Below are 18,723 nucleotides of genomic sequence, written 5' to 3' on the forward strand. Positions count from 1 at the left end.
CTCTGGCACTCAATCGCCAGTGAGGGATCAGACACACACAAATGCTGATAACAACCCCTCTAAAAAGGCTTCTTCAACCATTTCTGTAGGCAATAAACCTGCAGCAACTAAGGTTGAAGAATATAAAGCCAAGATACCTTATCCTCAAAAACTCCGGAAAGAGGAGCAGGATAAGCAATTTGCTCGCTTTGCAGATTATCTCAGGACTCTTGAAATAAAGATTCCATTTGCAGAAGCACTTGAGCAAATACCTTCTTATGCCAAGTTCATGAAAGAGATCTTGAGTCATAAGAAGGATTGGAGAGAAACAGAAAGAGTTCTCCTCACTGAAGAATGCAGTGCAATCATTCTGAAAAGCTTTCCTGAAAAGCTTAAAGACCCTGGGAGTTTTTTGATACCATGCATATTAGAAGGTAATTGCACCAAGACAGCTTTATGCGATCTTGGGGCAAGCATCAACCTAATACCTGCATCCACTATCAGAAAGCTTGGCTTAACTGAAGAAGTTAAACCAACCTGGATATGTCTCCAACTTGCTGATGGTTCTACTAAATACCCATCAGGCGTGATTGAAGACAAGATTGTCAGAGTTGGGCCATTCGCCTTTCCCACTGACTTTGTTGTGCTGGAAATGGAGGAGCACAAGAGTGCTACTCTCATTCTAGGAAGACCCTTCCTAGCAACTGGACGATCCCTTATTGACGTCCAACAAGGGGAAATAACCCTGAGAGTCAATGATGATGAGTTCAAGTTGAACGCTGTCAAAGCCATGCAGCATCCAGACACATCAACAGACTGCATGAAAGTTGATCTTATTGACTCCTTGGTAGAAGAGATCAACATGGCTGAGAGTCTCGAATCAGAGTTGAAAAATATCTTTAAAGATGTTCAGCTTGATTTGGAGGACTCAGAGGACATGAAAGAGCCTCTGAAATTTCTTCTGGAAGAGGAAAAACCTCCTAAACCCGAGCTCAAGCCATTACCACCATCCTTGAAATATGCGTTTCTAGGAGAAGGTGACACTTTTCCAGTGATCATAAGCTCTGCTTTAAATTCACAGGAAGAGGAGGCACTTATTCAGGTGCTAAGGACACACAAGACAGCTCTTGGGTGGTCCATAGGTGACCTTAAGGGCATAAGCCCAGCTAGATGCATGCACAAAATCTTATTGGAGGATAATGCCAAACCAGTGGTTCAACCACAGAGGCGGCTAAATCCAGCCATGAAAGAAGTAGTGCAGAAAGAGGTCACCAAACTACTAGAGGCTAGGATTATTTATCCTATTTCTGATAGCCCCTGGGTGAGCCATGTCCAAGTCGTCCCAAAAAAGGGAGGCATGACAGTGATTCATAATGAAAAAAATGAACTAGTTCCTACAAGAACAGTTACAGGGTGGCGCATGTGTATTGACTATAGAAGGCTCAATACAGCCACCAGAAAGGATCATTTTCCTTTACCATTCATAGACCAGATGCTAGAAAGACTAGCAGGTCATGATTATTACTGCTTTTTGGATGGCTACTCAGGCTATAACTAGATTGCAGTAGATCCCCAGGATCAAGAGAAAACAGCATTCACATGTCCATCCGGAGTGTTTGCTTATAGAAGGATGCCATTTGGGCTATGTAATGCACCTGCAACCTTCCAGAGATGCATGCTCTCTATTTTCTCTGATATGGTGGAAAATTTTCTGAAAGTCTTTATGGATGACTTCTCAGTATATGGAGACTCATTCAGCTCCTGTCTTGATCACCTGAAACTTGTTCTGAAAAGATGCCAAGAGACCAACCTAGTTTTAAACTGGGAAAAGTGTCACTTCATGGTGACTGAAGGAATTGTCCTTGGGCATAAAATCTCAAACAAGGGAATAGAGGTGGATCAAGCAAAAATAGAGGTAATTAAAAAATTACCACCACCTGCCAATGTTAAGGCAATCAGAAGCTTTCTGGGGCATGCAGGATTCTATAGGAGGTTTATAAAGGATTTTTCAAAAATCGCAAAACCTCTAAGCAATCTGCTAGCTGCTGACACGCCATTTGTGTTTGACACAGAGTGCCTGCAGGCGTTTGAAACGTTGAAAGCTAAGCTGGTCACAGCACCAGTCATTTCTGCACCAGACTGGACGTTACCATTTGAGCTAATGTGTGATGCCAGTGATCATGCCATTGGTGCAGTATTGGGACAGAGGCATGACAAGCTTCTGCATGTCATTTATTATGCCAGTCGCGTTCTAAATGATGCCCAGAAAAATTACACAACCACAGAAAAAGAATTACTTGCAGTGGTTTACGCCATTGACAAGTTCAGATCATACTTAGTAGGATCAAAAGTGATTGTGTATACTGACCATGCTGCTCTTAAATATCTACTCACAAAGCAGGATTCAAAACCCAGGCTCATCTGATGGGTATTGCTTCTGCAAGAGTTTGATATAGAAATAAGAGACAGAAAAGGGACAGAGAACCAAGTGGCTGATCATCTGTCCCGGATAGAGCCAGTGGAAGGGACGTCCCTCCCCTTTCTTGAGATCTCTGAGACGTTTCCTGATGAGCATTTATTTGCCATTCAGGAAGCACCATGGTTTGCCGATATTGCAAACTATAAAGCTGCAAGGTTCATACCCAAGGAGTACAACAGGATACAAAAGAAGAAATTAATTACTGATGCAAAGTATTACTTGTGGGATGAACCTTATCTCTTTAAGAGATGTGCAGACGGAATAATCCGTAGGTGTGTGCCTAGAGAAGAGGCACAGAGGATCCTATGGCATTGCCATGGATCTCAATATGGAGGCCATTTCGGAGGTGAGCGAACAGCCACCAAGGTCCTCCAATGTGGCTTCTATTGGCCCACACTCTATAAAGATTCCCGAGAGTTTGTACGTAACTATGACAGTTGCCAAAGAGCTGGTAATCTGCCTCATGGTTACGCCATGCCTCAACAAGGAATCTTGGAAATTGAGTTGTTTGACGTATGGGGAATTGACTTCATGGGACCTTTCCCACCATCATACTCAAACACTTATATTCTGGTGGCAGTTGACTATGTATCAAAATGGGTTGAGGCTATTGCCACACCCACCAATGATACTAAAACAGTGCTGAAGTTCCTCCAGAAATATATCTTTAGCAGGTTTGGTGTCCCTAGAGTACTAATCAGTGATGGGGGCACTCACTTCTGCAATAAACAGCTTTACTCTGCCATGGTTCGGTATGGAATTCGCCACAAGGTGGCCACTCCATATCATCCACAAACCAATGGGCAAGCTGAAGTCTCTAATAGAGAATTAAAGAGAATCCTGGAACGGACAGTAAATACCCGTAGAAAGGATTGGGCACGGAGCTTGGATGATGCTCTGTGGGCTTACAGGACAGCATTCAAGACCCCTATAGGGACCTCTCCATACCAACTCGTGTATGGTAAGGCATGTCACCTGCCCGTGGAACTGGAACATAAGGCCTACTGGGCAACCAGATTCCTAAACTTTGATGCCAAACTAGCAGGAGAAAAACGATTGCTCCAGCTAAATGAGCTAGAGGAATTCAGATTCACAGCTTTCGAGAATGCCAAGCTTTATAAAGAAAAATAAAAAAAGTGGCATGACAGAAAGCTGTCATCTAGAATCTTTGAACCAGGACAGAAGGTTCTGTTGTTCAACTCTAAACTCAGGCTATTCCCCGGGAAACTGAAATCCCGGTGGAGGGGACCATACGTGATTACAAGTGTATCACCATATGGTTATGTGGAGCTTCAAGATATTGATTCTGATAAGAAGTTCATTGTCAATGGACAGAGAATCAAGCATTCTCTTGAAGGCAACATTGAGCAAGAATGCTCAAGGCTAAAGCTAGATTAAAAGCTCAGCAAGGTCCAGCTAAAGACAATAAAGAAGCGCTTGCTGGGAGGCAACCCAGCCATGGGGCAACAATCCTCTAAGCATTTTGCCCTATTTTTATTTTTATTTTTATTTGTTTATATAAAGTTCACTGACACTAAGGTGAGGAATCATTTACAGAAGACCTCGGCACACAAAACAGAGAGAAAGAGCTCACTGGCAAGAACACGCCAGTAAAAGTGTATTTTGGGCGTTCAACGCCCAAAATGGGCATCCACTGGGCGTTGAACGCCAGTAATGGTAGCAATCTGGGAGTTCAACGCCAGAAATGGGCACCCACTGGGCGTTGAACGCCAGTAATGGCAGCAGCTGGGCGTTGAACGCCCAGGAGAACAGCAATTGGGCGCTGAATGCCCAAAACAGGCAGTGTTTGGGCGTTCAAACGCCAGGATGGCAGGGAGGAGACAAAACTCATTTTTATTCAAAATTTTTCATTCCAACCTTGATTTTCCTACTTCAATTCATGATTTCTTACATAAACATGTTAAGAACCCTGATTTCTAAATTCCATAATTTCTAAAAACCCTACCACTAAAAATATCAAATGTATTTTAATCCATATGCACCAGGCATCTTTGCAAATTCAATCCAACTCTTTTCAAAATTTTTTACAAATCTATCTTTTTCAACTCATCAATATCTTTTTCAAAACCTCCACTTTATCTTTTTCAAAAATTAAATCTATCTTTCTCAAAAATCTTTCATATCCTCTCAATTTTAAACTATATCTTCTCTTATCATATCTTCTATCTTATCTTTTCCAAATAAATCTTTGTATCATATCTTTATCTCTGTTTTTCGAAAACCCACCCTTCCCCCCTTATAAATTTGAGTTCGGCCTCCCTCCTCTCCCATCAACAATTGCACCTAGCTCTCCTTCTATCCCTCTCCTTTCTTTTCTTTTGCTTGAGGACAAGCAAACCTCTATGTTTGGTGTATTTATCCGCGATCACTAAGATCATGGCCCCCAAAGGAAAACAACCCATTCCAAGAGGCAAGAAAGAGAGCGTTCCAAAACCACTTTGGAATCAAGGGAAGTTCTTATCTAAAGAACATTCGGACCATTATAACAAAATAATGGGTCTAAGATCAGTGATCCCGGAAGTTAGATTCGATCTGAAAGAAGATGAATACCCGGAGATCCAGGAGCAAATTCGAATCAGGAGCTGGGAAGTCCTAGCTAATCCTGAAACGAAAGTGGGAAGGAACATGGTCCAGGAGTTCTATGCTAATATGTGGCAAACTGACAAGCAGAAACTATCTGGGACTGCTCTCTATGACTATCGGACCGTGGTCAGAGGAAAGATTGTTCATACCCACCCCGACAGGATCAGGGAGATCTTAAAACTACCTCAGCTGAAGGATGATCCAGATTCCTTCAACAGGAGGATGATGAGAGCAGACAAGGGCCTGGATAAGATTCTAGAGGACATATGTATCCCTGGAGCCAGGTGGACCACCAACACAAAGGGTGTCCCAAATCAACTCAAGAGAGAGGATCTCAAACCAGTCACCAGAGGATGGCTAGATTTCATTGGGCATTCTCTGTTGCCTACTAGCAACCGTTCTGAAGTCACAGTTAAAAGAGCAGTGATGATCCATTGCATCATGATGGGAAAGGAAGTGGAGGTTCATCAGCTGATTTCAGCTGAACTCTACAAAATTGCTAACAAAAATTCTAAAGAGGCCAGGTTGGCTTATCCAAACGTGATTTCTCTGCTCTGCAAGGACGCTGGAGTAAGGATGGGAATAACTGAGTATATCTCAGTTGAGAAGCCAATCACCAAAGCATCAATGGAAAAACAACAAGCACAGGATGATCCCATCAAGAAGAGAGCACAGGAATTCCTCCCAGAGATCCCTCAATCTGAATACTTGGAGTATCTTGAGACGTCTGTTACCAAGATACGGGAAGCTATGGAGCAAATAATAAAAGAACAGAAGGAACACAGTCAAATGCTGACCTATATGTTTAAAGAACAAGAGGAGCAAGGGCGTGACTTAAGGGAATTGAAGCGCCAAAAGTCTTCTCTTGCAGGACCAAGCACCCCAAGGATCAGAGGAACCCCCGTTCCCCCAGAATAAAGGTTGTTAATTTCCAATTTCTGCCTTAACTCTGTGACAGTGTCCTTATAGAAGTTTACCTTAGGAGTCATATAGTAGTAATTAGTATCTATTTTGATTTTATCTCCAATTAAGCTATAGTTTATTTTTCTCATCATCAGCAAACATGAATAAAGTAGTAGATCTTTTGAATAAGAGGCAATAAAATTTCGAGTTTTAATAAGAGAAATTCTAATTAGTTAAATGTGGTGGCAATGCTTTCTGTCTTCTGAATGAATGCTTGAACAGTGCATATGTCTTTTGAATTTGTTGCTTAAGATTGTTAAATATGTTAGCTCTTGAAAGAATGATGAACATGAGACATGTTATTGATAATCTGAAAAATCATAAAAATGATTCTTGAAGCAAGAAAAAGCAGCAAAGAACAAAGCTTGCATTCAAAAAAAAAAAACATATAGAAAGAAAAAGAAAAAGCAAGCAGAAAAAGCCAAAAGCTCTTAAAACCAAGAGGCAAGAGCAAAAAGCCAATAACCCTTAAAACCAAAAGGCAAGGGCAAATAAAAAGGATCCCAAGGCTTTGAGCATCAGTGGATAGGAGGGCCTAAAGGAATAAAATCCTGGTCTAAGCGGCTAAACCAAGCTGTCCCTAACCATGTGCTTGTGGCGTGAAGGTGTCAAGTGAAAACTTGAGACTGAGCGGTTAAAGTCAAGGTCCAAGGCAAAAAGGAGAGTGTGCTTAAGAACTCTGGACACCTCTAATTAGGGACTTTAGCAAAGCTGAGTCACAATCTAAAAGGTTCACCCAATTATGTATCTGTGGCATTTATGTATCCGGTGGTAATACTGGAAAACAAAGTGCTTAGGGCCACGGCCAAGACTCATAAAATAGCTGTGTTCAAGAATCATCACACTGAAATAGGAGAATCAATAACACTATCTGAATTCTAAGTTCCTATAGATGCCAATCACTCTGAGCTTCAATGGATAAAGTGAGATGCCAAAACTGTTCAGAAGCAAAAAGCTACTAGTCCCGCTCATCTAATTAGAATCTGAGCTTCACTCAAAAACTCTGAGATATTATTGCTTCTCAACCTATTAGTCTTCTATTTTATTTGTCTAGTTGCTTGAGGACAAGCAACAGTTTAAGTTTGGTGTTGTGATGAGCGGATATTTTATATGCTTTTTGGGGTTAATTTCATGTAGTTTTGAGAATGTTCTAGTTAGTTTTTAGTCTATTTTAATTAGTTTTTAGGAAAAATTCATATTTCTGGACTTTACTATGAGTTGTGTGTTTTTCTATAATTTCAGGTATTTTTCTGGCTGAAATTGAAGGAGCTGAGCAAAAATCTGATTCAGGCTGAAAAAGGACTGCTGATGCTGTTGGATTCTGACCTCCCTGCACTCAAAATGGATTTTTTGGAGCTATAGAACTCGAAATGGCATGCTTTCAATTGCGTTGGAAAGTAGACATCTATGGCTTTCCAGCAATATATAATAGTCCATACTTTGCACAAGGATAGACGACGTAAACTGGCGTTCAACGCCAGTTCTCTGCCCAATTCTGGCGTCCAGCACCAGAAAAGGATCAAAAGCTGGAGTTGAACGCCCAAACTGGCACAAAAACTGGCGTTCAACTCTACAAATGGCCTCTGCACGTGAATTGCTTAAATCTCAGCCCCAGCACACACCAAGTGGGCCCCAGAAGTGGATCTCTGCATCATCCATCATAGTTTACTCATTTTTTGTAAACCTAGGCTACTAGTTTAGTATTTAAACAACTTTTAGAGACTTGTTTTGCATCTTATGACATTTCAGATCTAAACTTTGTACTCTTTGATGGCATGAGTCTCTAAACTCCATTGTTGGGGGTGAGGAGCTCTGCTGTGTTTCGATGAAGTAATGCAAGTATTTCTGTTTTCCATTCAAACACGCTTGTTCCTATCTAAGATGTTCATTCGCGCTTAACTGTGATGAAGGTGATGATCCGTGACATTCATCACCTTCCTCAAACCATGAACGTGTGCCTGACAATCACCTCCATTCTATATCCGATTGAATGAGTGTCTCTTAGATTCCTTAATCAGAATCTCCGTGGTATAAGCTAGAACTGATGGCGGCATTCATGAGAATCCGGAAAGTCTAAACCTTGTCTGTGGTATTCTGAGTAGGATTCAATGATCGAATGACTGTGACGAGCTTCAAACTCGCGAGTGCTGGGCGTTAGTGACAGACGCAAAAGGATGAAGAATCCTATTCCAGTATGATCGAGAACCGACAGATGATTAGCCGTGCTGTAACAGAGCATGTGAGCATATTCTTCACTGAAAGGATGGGATGTAGCCATTGACGACGGTGATCCCCTACATACAGCTTGCCATAGGAGGACGTGCGTGCGTGAATTAGAAGACAGAGGAAATCAGAGATTCAGAAGACAAAGCATCTCCAAAACTCCAACATATTCTCCATTACTGCATAACAAGTAACCTTTAATTTATGCTCTCTTGATTATTTGCAATTCAACTGATAAACATATTTGACTTCCTGACTAAGATTTACAAGATAACCATAGATTGCTTCAAACCAACAATCTCCGTGGGATTCGACCCTTACTCACGTAAGGTATTACTTGGACGACCCAGTGCACTTGCTGGTTAGTGGTACGAGTTGGGAAAAGTGTGATTCACAATTCGTGCACCAGTGGCCATCCACGCGTGCGCGTGGAGTGCACGTACGCGTGGCGCTGTTTTCATCCCAAAGCTGATCTTTGAGTTTTAAAAGCCAAATTTCATACTTCTAAGCCTCCGATCTCACCACTTATGTCTTAAATCATATAATATGCCTAGAAATGAGGCAAGGGACTAGTAAATGTGGTAACTTGCGAGTGAAGCAAGGGAAAAATAAATGATCAATGAGGATCAAAGATGATTATGTGAGATATGGAGGATGGCGGTAGAAGTGCTTGTTGTGCCATGGGCCGAAGGGCTGTAATTGTTAATGAATTGGCTGGTTATAGATTTAACCGTGAGCCAGATGGCTAGATTATTACCGTGTTACAACGAAGCCATGATTATGGCTAAGTATAAATGCATATATGCTGTTGAATGAATTGTGAATGTTTGCACTTCCACCATCGGAGATGAGGGTTTCCCTGGGAGGAAGCAGTGGCTAGCCACCACGTGCTCCAGGTTGAGACTCGAAGCTCTTTTGACCCTATGTCGTAAGTGTGGCCGGGCACTGTGAAAGGCCCGGATGAGCTCGCCCCCGTAAATATTCACCAGTGAGGGTGATAGATATGGATCATGATTATGATCAAGTTTATGATGAGTATAACTCGAGTTGGGGATGCGCGACAGACGGACAGTCCAATGGTTAGCTACCAGGACTTGTCGGATTGGCTCTATAATCGACAGATAATATCATCAGCCACTAGGGACAGGCATTCATCATATGCATACTATATGAATTGTTTGAGATTGCCTATTTGACTGCATATTACTTGCTAATTGTCTAAATGCCTTATCTGTTCCTATTTGTAAATCTCTTGTCTGATATAACTGTGTTTGCTATATTATACTCCTGCTGGTGGTTGGGAGGTCTGAAGGAATTGGAAAGGGAAGTATTAGTTAGACTGAAGGATCTTTAGTCAGTTGCCACTTACGGTTTAGTTTGTTTATAAGCTTTGATATTATCTGGAGGAAGTTCTAGGATTGCCTTCGGCTTTCCTCTATTATTATGTATTATATATGTGGAAGCTGTTACCATGCTGGGGACCTCTGGTTCTCACCCATGCGGATTTTGTGGTTTTCAGATGCAGGACATGAGGTTTCTCGCTGAGGCATGCTGGAGACTTCTGGATTAGCGAAGATATTTTGTTCTCGAGACTCCGTCTCGGTTTATATATCTTGTTTAGATACTTTTATCTCCACTAAATAATACAAATTGTGATGACTCCTCTTATAGGAGATTTTTGGAGAATAGGGTTCTGTATTTGTGTCCCTTTGGGTTTCCTTTGGGGTTTCCTTATTTTATTATATGTATATATATATTGCTATGCTCGGACCGGTTATCTTCGCATCCGGATTTGAGTTTTGATATTCCCGTTTTTGACACTCTTTTGTATATATATAATCTCGCGTTAACTTATCCTTTGCTCGTTGCGTTATTGATCGGAGTGTTGCGCTTTCGAGTTGCGATTTTTGTTTACCCTTTTTTCTACAAAGGCTCCTAGTTATAATCCTTATTCACTCTACTATACGTACTAGATTTTTGTTTTAGAGGTCGTAATACCTTGCCATCTCTGGATTATGACTTAAGCATAAGACTCTGTATGGTAGGGTGTTACAATATTATCCGGACTCTAATTCCAAATGACAGTGACATTTCTCTAGTTCAAAGTATAGTGAGATGCTAAAACTATTCAGGATTGTAGTGTATAAACCACACTTTAAGAAGAGACAGGAGCTTAATTGAACACTCACTTCTCATGCAAATTCACATCCTAAGCCTATATTAGTTTTGGTTGCTTGAGGACAAGCAACAATTCAAGTTTGGTGTTGTGATGCGTGAGCATCTTTCCTATATTTTCCTAGTAAATTTGCATTCAAATTTGTGAGTTTAATCAAGATTTAAATGCTTATTAGCCACTACAAATGCTACTTTGAGTTGTATACAATTCTGTTTATTTCAGGTAGCATTCGGATGGATTTGACGGAGTTTTATAGAAGAAGAGGCAGAAAGTGGATGATATTGTCAACCCTGACCTTCCTGTACTCTAACAGACATAACTTGAGCTATAGAGATTCAATTAATGTGATTCTAGTGGCATTGGAAAGCTAACTTTTAGAGCTTTCCAACGATATATAATAGTATTCCTTTCTTCTTCATTTTGTTCGGCCAAGGTGGCGCCTAACTTGGAATTTCCCAAGTTAGGCGCCATGATTTCGAAGTTTGGCGCCAGGAAGGCCAAACCAGCGAAGTTAGGCGCCATGAATGTGAAGTTAGACGCCAGTTAAACGTGAAGCACTCCCTGGAGGCACTGCAAGGGTGGCGCCTAACTTGGAATTTTCCAAGTTAGGCGCCAGTTCATTACTACATCATGGTCCGCACGCCAAATCAAGACATCAATGAAGATTTTATTTATTTTGATTAAAACTTTTATATTATTTACAAATAGGATATATTATTTAGTTTTAGAAAATATATTTTACATTAATTAGAATTAGATATAAAAGAGAAAAGAATCAGCCATTCGGGCTCCTCTCTTCTCTCATACCTCATTCCGCAATTTACAATTTTTTAGAATCTTTATTTTCTCTTTGAACCATGGGCAACTAAACCTCCACTGTTAAGGTTAGGAGCTCTGTTTAGTGTATGGATTGATACTATTACTTTTCTATTTTAATTCATGTACTGATTTAAATTTCAAGAATTGTTTCGTTCTTCATCTTATGAATCTAGGTGAAACAGATGTATGACCCTTATTCTAATTGAGTTCTTGTAAACCTTGGAAAAGCAATTTACCTGAACAACAGCTTGAAAACAAATTCTCCTAAATTACTAATTATCTGGACTTAACGGGATACGTGACATATAATCCTCTTATATTTGGATAATTAGGGTTTCTATGACACATAAACTAGTTTTGAACTTAACCCTCTAATCGGAATCAAGTGACCAAGGAATTGGCGATTGATGAAGGTCAGAGGAGACTAAAAAGGTCTAAGGAATTAGAGTTTAGTCACATATAGTTTGCCATGAATTGAATCTTGCATGATTAAAGTAGTTGGTAAGAAAAGTTAATCCAGAAAATAAACATCTCTGAAACCTTAACTGTTTTCTCCATATATTTCACAACCAGTTTACTACTTGCTTTATTAATTCTCTGAATTTGCTGTTTAATGCAATTGAATTCTCAAAACACCATTTTCTGTTTGTCTAACTAAGTAAATCACACAATCATTGTTGCTTAGTCCGTCAATCCTCGTGGGATCGACCCTCAGTCACTTGAGGTACTAATTGGTACGACCCGGTGCACTTGCCGGTTAGTTTGTGGACTATAAATTCCGCACCACCCGTCAGTTTCAAAGACAAAAATTCTCGAAAATAAAGAGGTAAATATTATTTCTGTTGAAAAAGATAAAAACATAGTAAAGACACCTGCAGTTGTCCAAAATTCTAATTATAATTTTGATGTCAGAAAACATTCATGTACCTAAAAATTCTGAAAATTGTGAAAATGATGAGATCTCGATAAATTATATCTTTATAGGAGAAAAATAGAATTGAAATAAAACAATTGTCAATGAAATATTTGCCTATAATGTGGCATTACACATGATGCGTGAAAGTAAGGATCTTGAGTCAAGAACAGTTGAAAAATATCGACAAAAGAATGATTGGCCAAAATGGGAAGAAGCTATGAAGGCTGTATTAGACTCACTTGCAAAACGTGATGTCTTTGGACTTGTAGTCTGTATACCAGAATATGTAAAACATGTTGGATACAAATGGGGATTGGTGAGAAAACGAAATGAGAAAAATGAAGTTGTATGCTACAAAACTCGACCTGTGACACACGGTTTTCCACAAAAACTCGGTATATATTATGAAGAAACATATTCTCCTATAGTAGATGCAATAATATTGGGTTATTTGATCAGTTTATTCGCATACCATAAACTACATATGCATCTAATAGATGTGGTGACAGCTTATTTATATGGATCATTGGATCGTGATATCTATATCAAAATTCTTGAAAGACTAAAGATATCTAAACCATCCAATAAATATTCGCAGGGGTTATACTAGTCAAAGTGCAAATATCTTTATATGGTATAAAGTAATCTGAACGAATATGGTATAATCATCTTACTGAGTATCTGGCTGATAACGGATTCATGAATGATGATATTTGTCCATGTATTTTTATAAAAAAATCTGCATCGGGATTTATTATAATTGCTGTAGATATTGATGACTTAAACATCATTGAAACTCTTGAAGAGATTCCAACAATTATAAAAGCTCTAAAAGAAGAGTTTGAGATGAAAGATCTTGAAATGACTAAATCTTGTCTCAGCCTGCAGATCAAGCATACAAAAAATGAGATTTTTATTTATCAAATAATATACACAAAAAAGATCTTAAAGAGATTTTATATGGATAAGTCACATCATCAAGTACCCCAATAATCGTAAGATCTTTGGATGTGAAAAATGATCAATTCCGTCCTAAAGAAGAAAATGAAGATATCCTTGGTCCTGAAGTACCATATTACAGTGTCATTGGAGTACCAATGTATCTTGCTAATAATACACAACTTGGTATATCATTTGCTGTGAATTTACTAGTAAGGTATAGTTCCTCTCCAACCAAAAGACATTTAAATAGAAACAAATAAATCTTTTGATATCTTCATAGAATAGTTGATAACGGATTATTTTATCCAAATGAATCCAAGTCACAATTAGTTGCCTATGCATATGCAGGATACTTGTCTGATCTACACAAAGGAATATCTCAAACAGGATACCTATTTATATAAGGTGATACAGTTATATATCATGGAGGTCTACAAAACAGACGATAGCGGCGACATCCTCTAATCATGCTGAAATACTAGCAATACATGAAGCAAGTCGTGAGTATTTTTGGCTCAAGAGTTTAATATAATATATTATATCATCATGTGGACTGACTAATAGAAAACTAGCTCCAACTGTTCTGATTGAAGATAATACAACATGCATTGCTCAATTTAAAGGTGGATACATCAAAGGTGATAGAACGAAGCATATTTCTCCTAAATTCTTCTACTCGTGATCTTCAAAATCAAGGAACAATTGATGTCCAACATATCCGTTCAAGCGATAATCTAGGAAATTTATTTACAAAGTCACTTCTAAAATCCTCCTTTGAAAGATTGGTACATCAGATTGGGATGCCAATTTTGAGATCTTAAATAATGTCGACAAGAGGGGGAGGCTGTATTCCTTTTTCCTTGGTCATGTTTTTCTCCCTATTGGGTTTTTCTTGACAAGGATTTTAACGAGACAGTTCTCATCACAAAGGATATTGTACTATTTTTCCTTCACTAAAATTTTTTTATTGGACTTTTCTTTAGTAAGATTTTAATGAGGCATAATCCTAAATAGACATCCATTAATGATTTGACTTTTTAAGATGAGCAGCTCAATTTCTCAATGAAAAGAAGGCTCAAATTCTCAAAATAGATTAAATTAATAAAATTTAAAAATGTGAATTTGGTACATATATAAATAAGGGGACAAGATCTTAGATAATATACATACAAGATCAATATAAAATATTTTTTCTCTTCTTATATAGATATATACTGCAATATATTAGTAAATATATATGAATCATAATTATATTGATAATAATATTAATAAATATTAATATTAAAATTTTTTATTTATATTTTTTATTTTATATTTATTTATTTTTAATTATTTATTTTACATCAGTTAATATATTTAATAATGTTCCGAAAGCACAAGATACGAAATAAAAGATTTTGTTGTACATTCAGTTTACTCCTCTTAGAAATTGTATTAATCTAATGTAGGTCAAATATGTCAACGTCAACGATAGCAGCCGATGGTCCCAATCAAGTTACATCACGGAAGGAAGAGCTTGTTAATAAGGATAATCCCATTTTATGAGTATATGCAACAATCTTCTAGGTAGGGGTTGATTTTAAATGAAATTTAGGTCCACAATAAATCCGCTTCTAACTTTATTTATCGAGTAAGAAGTACAATGAAAAATAAAAAAAAATAACTAATTGTTTTAATGTATGAAATAAGAATAGTATTAGAAATAGTAAGATGTAACAATTCATTAAAAGAATGATGGAGCAGTCATAAAAGGATTGTTGTGATAAATTATTCAGTTGTGTTTATTATTTTAGAATAAAGTATTAAATTGGTCTTTTATATTTAGATATAATTTTATTTTATTTTTTAAGGTTTTAAGTGTCTTATTTAAATTTAAAAAAATTTTATTTAGCTTTAATATAGTTTTACTGTGAGACCAAAGTTAAATACTTAACAGGATGTTCTATACAATAGCAATACAAAGAACAAAGTCGATAATTTAGACAACAAGTATACATTTTAAAAGCATAAAATTAACTATAGATACATCAATATATTTATTTGTCATTCTCTTTAATTTTATAAAAGATATTTCGTTTAAATTGTAAGAAGAATGATAAATAAATATATTGATGCATCCACAGTTAATTTTATACCTCTAAAACTTGTACTTGTTCTCCAAATTATCGATTTTGTTCTTATACGACTGTTATGTAAAACATTCCATTAATTATTTAAATTTGATCTCACGATGAGACTATATTAAAACTAAATAAATTTTTTTTAAATTTAAATAAAACATTTTAAATTTAAAGACCGAAATAAAATTATGTCTAAACATAGAAACCAAATTAGTACTTTATCCATTATTTTATTATCAAAATAAATACAATGGATACTATTAGCTTTTGTGGGTGTCTCTCTAAACCAAACGCTAGAACTTGGGTATGTAGTTGCCACTGTTGACACTTATTAGTAAACTGTGTGCTCCAAGTTGCGTACATGACCAATTTCATTAATTCAACGGATCTATCTCTCATCACCATAACAGATCACACCCCTGTTCCCACGAAGAAATTAGAAGTCATATATATGGTGGCGACTATAGGATTATAATGGTTATAGAACTGTTATTAAAATTAAAATTATATTTTTTATATATTTTAATCATATATACTTTAAATTTTTAAATTAAAATATATTGGTAAATAATTAAAAAATATTATTTTAATTTTAACATCACTCTTGAAACACTATACTTACCATAATCATATTAAAATGAATATATAAATAGAAGTAGCTTCACTTTCCTTAACCATCAATTCATCACACCAGGCCTACCTTATCCTATTACATGCTTGTTTTATTTTCCAAACGTAACATGATTCCCTCAATTAGAATAATTCTCTCGCTTGGTTCCTTTCTTCTATTATTCATCTCTTCCACCGCAGCAAAAACCTCATTCAGACCAAAAGCACTTGTTCTACCTGTAACCAAAGACATATCTTCGTCCACACCCCAATATGTAACCCAAATCAAACAAAGAACACCACTCGTGACGGTGAACCTAACCGTGGATCTCGGCGGTGGATATGTTTGGGTGAACTGCCAGCATGGCTATGTGTCATCAACATCGAAATCAGTGGCTTGTGGATCTGCTCAGTGCTCACTCTTTGGCTCTTCATCATGCAGTGGTGACAAAGTCAAAGTGTGTGGTGGATTTCCAAGCAACACTGTCACTGGTGTTTCAACATCTGGTGATGTTCGTTCGGATGTTGTTAGTGTTGAATCCACCGATGGAAACTCTGCAGGAAGAGCTGTTACTGTTCCAAAATTTCTCTTCATTTGTGGATCAGATGTTGTCCAAAAAGGCCTTCCTAAGGGTGTAACAGGTATCAACTTATGAACCCAACCATATATAATATTGGGTGTTTTATTAATATTAATTAATAGTGATCCGTTTAATTGTGTCTAAGGTGTTTTGTTTTAAGTTCTTGTTAAGTACAGTAATAGTAGAAATTTCAATGTACAATTTCGAAGTTTTTATGCTGCATTTCTTAACTAAGATAATGATAGCAACAACAAACATAAGATTTTAGTTTAAAATAGCTATATTTTTTTGTTGACTGTTAAAAACAACTATATAAGACAATTTATTTTAGGACATAAACTTTTTATATGTTCTGAAATATGGAGACAGGAGAAGCATACAGATTTTTATTCTTTATTTCTATATAATCTTATAGCATGTCTGATTTATCTCTTTCAATTTTTATTTTATTTTATTTAAATATTCTGTATACTAGGCTTCTCTCTTTAAGAATTAAATGATATATTACTCATAAAAAATATACTCTACTAAAATTTGAGAATTTAAAAATATATAAAATTTATACATATGTTGCGATAATTATTCTGCTATGTTCTCTGCATATTAAGACAAAAGGTATGTTAAACATTCTAATTAATTAATTAATTAAACTTTTGGATCCTTTGGTGTAGGTATGGCTGGTTTTGGTAGGACCAAAGTGTCACTCCCTTCACAATTTTCATCTGCCTTCAGCTTCTCAAGAAAATTTGCAATTTGCTTGAGCTCCGGCACCATAAACTCAAAGGGTGTAATCATCTTCGGTGATGCACCATACAACTTTGGTTACTTGAACAGTGATCTTTCTAAAGCCCTCAATTTCACCCCACTAATCACAAACCCAGTAAGCACTGCTCCAATCTCATCCCTCGGTGAACCCTCATACGAATACTTCATTGGTGTGAAATCAATTGTAATTTCCGACAAGGAAGTGCCATTGAACACATCCCTCTTGTCCATAAACAAAAACGGTGTCGGTGGAACAAAGATTAGTACTGTGAATCCGTACGGCATTCTAGAGACATCTATCTACAAGGCTGTTTCTAAGGCCTTTGTGAAGGCTGTTGGGGTCAAAACAGTTTCACCTGTGAGCCCATTTGGGACATGTTTTACACAACATGAGATTGGGTCCAGTCCAATGGGCCCAGGTGTGCCAGATATTAAGTTGGTGTTGCAGAATGGTGTTGTGTGGGATATTATTGGGGCAAACTCAATGGTTCAGTTTAGTAATATTGATGTTATTTGCTTGGGCTTTGTGGATGGTGGGTCAAAGCCCAAAGCTTCTCAAGTTGGGTTTGTTCCTATGACTGGTGACCAGCCGACAACTTCAATCACAATTGGGGGCCTTCAATTGGAGAACAACTTGATACAGGTTGATTTGGCAAGGTCAAGACTTGGATTCAGATCCATCTTCTCTGATCATAGCAACTGTGCCAACTTTAACTTTACCTCTTCTGCTTAAATTAGGGGCTTGCTTAGTGTGGTCTTATTATTATTATTATTATTATCAATAATTAGTGCACAGATTTTGTAGTATAAGATCTGTGCATACAGTGTATGTTATGATAAATAAGTGAGGTTCGTTCTAATGATTAAGCTTAGCCTCCAAAATTGTTACTTTTTTGTTTGGTTATAAATTAAATAAGACCAGTAATCATCTTATATCTTGATTTGTTTTTCAATATTTTTTCACCTCTCTTTTGACCTAGAATAACCTCTTTTCTTTTAATTGCACAGACGAAAGCACATGTATTTCCCTGTAGTTATTGGTTTTGGCTTATTTTTAGTGGTTAAATTAGCATTTTCTTTTTCAAATAATAAATTGAGTTAGTTATATGTTTTTATTTCTGTTGGATAATTAAATCAAGAACATTCACAAATTAATACAAATATAATATGTTAGAACATTAAAAAAAATTAAAATAAAATTGAATTGAAATTGAAAATCAAATTGCACTCTAAATTAAAAGGTGATAGAAACTATAAGAATGCAAGTTATTTTTCTAGTGCAAGACAATACAACATTTATGAAGAATGAAGAATCATGAATTAGAAATTTTAAGTTGATGACTAAAGCATTTGAAACAAAAATAAGAAATTTGACTAGTCAAAGTTTCTACTAGTTTCATGAAATATTACAACTAATACTTAGTTGTTATAAGAACTATTATTTTATTATGAAAGTTTTCCTATATAAAGGCTTGAACTTCATGTACTTTAATAATCACTCCATATGAATAAAAATGTATTAAGTTGTTAGAAAATTTCTTCTCGAC

General features: G+C 36.9%; 1 protein-coding gene across 1 annotated transcript; it reads left to right on the top strand.

Moving 5' to 3' along the window:
• The first annotated feature begins 15,562 nt into the window (after positions 1-15,562).
• LOC112776027 (probable aspartic proteinase GIP2) lies at positions 15,563-18,109 on the top strand. The gene is made up of 2 exons (XM_025819978.3): positions 15,563-16,472; positions 17,083-18,109. Exons 1-2 carry the CDS (start codon positions 15,935-15,937, stop codon positions 17,907-17,909), a joined length of 1,365 nt encoding a protein of 454 aa, XP_025675763.1. The 5' UTR covers positions 15,563-15,934; the 3' UTR covers positions 17,910-18,109.
• The last annotated feature ends 614 nt before the right edge of the window (positions 18,110-18,723 follow it).

This window comes from Arachis hypogaea, chromosome 19 (assembly GCF_003086295.3).
Source record: "Arachis hypogaea cultivar Tifrunner chromosome 19, arahy.Tifrunner.gnm2.J5K5, whole genome shotgun sequence".
NCBI classification, from domain to species: domain Eukaryota; kingdom Viridiplantae; phylum Streptophyta; class Magnoliopsida; order Fabales; family Fabaceae; genus Arachis; species Arachis hypogaea.

Coding starts and splice junctions, on each gene's coding strand:
- LOC112776027 (XM_025819978.3), top strand. CDS start 15,935: ATGCTTGTTTTATTTTCCAAACGTAACATGATTCCCTCAATTAGAATA. Junction 16,473..17,082: donor CCTTCCTAAGGGTGTAACAG/GTATCAACTTAT, acceptor CCTTTGGTGTAG/GTATGGCTGGTTTTGGTAGG.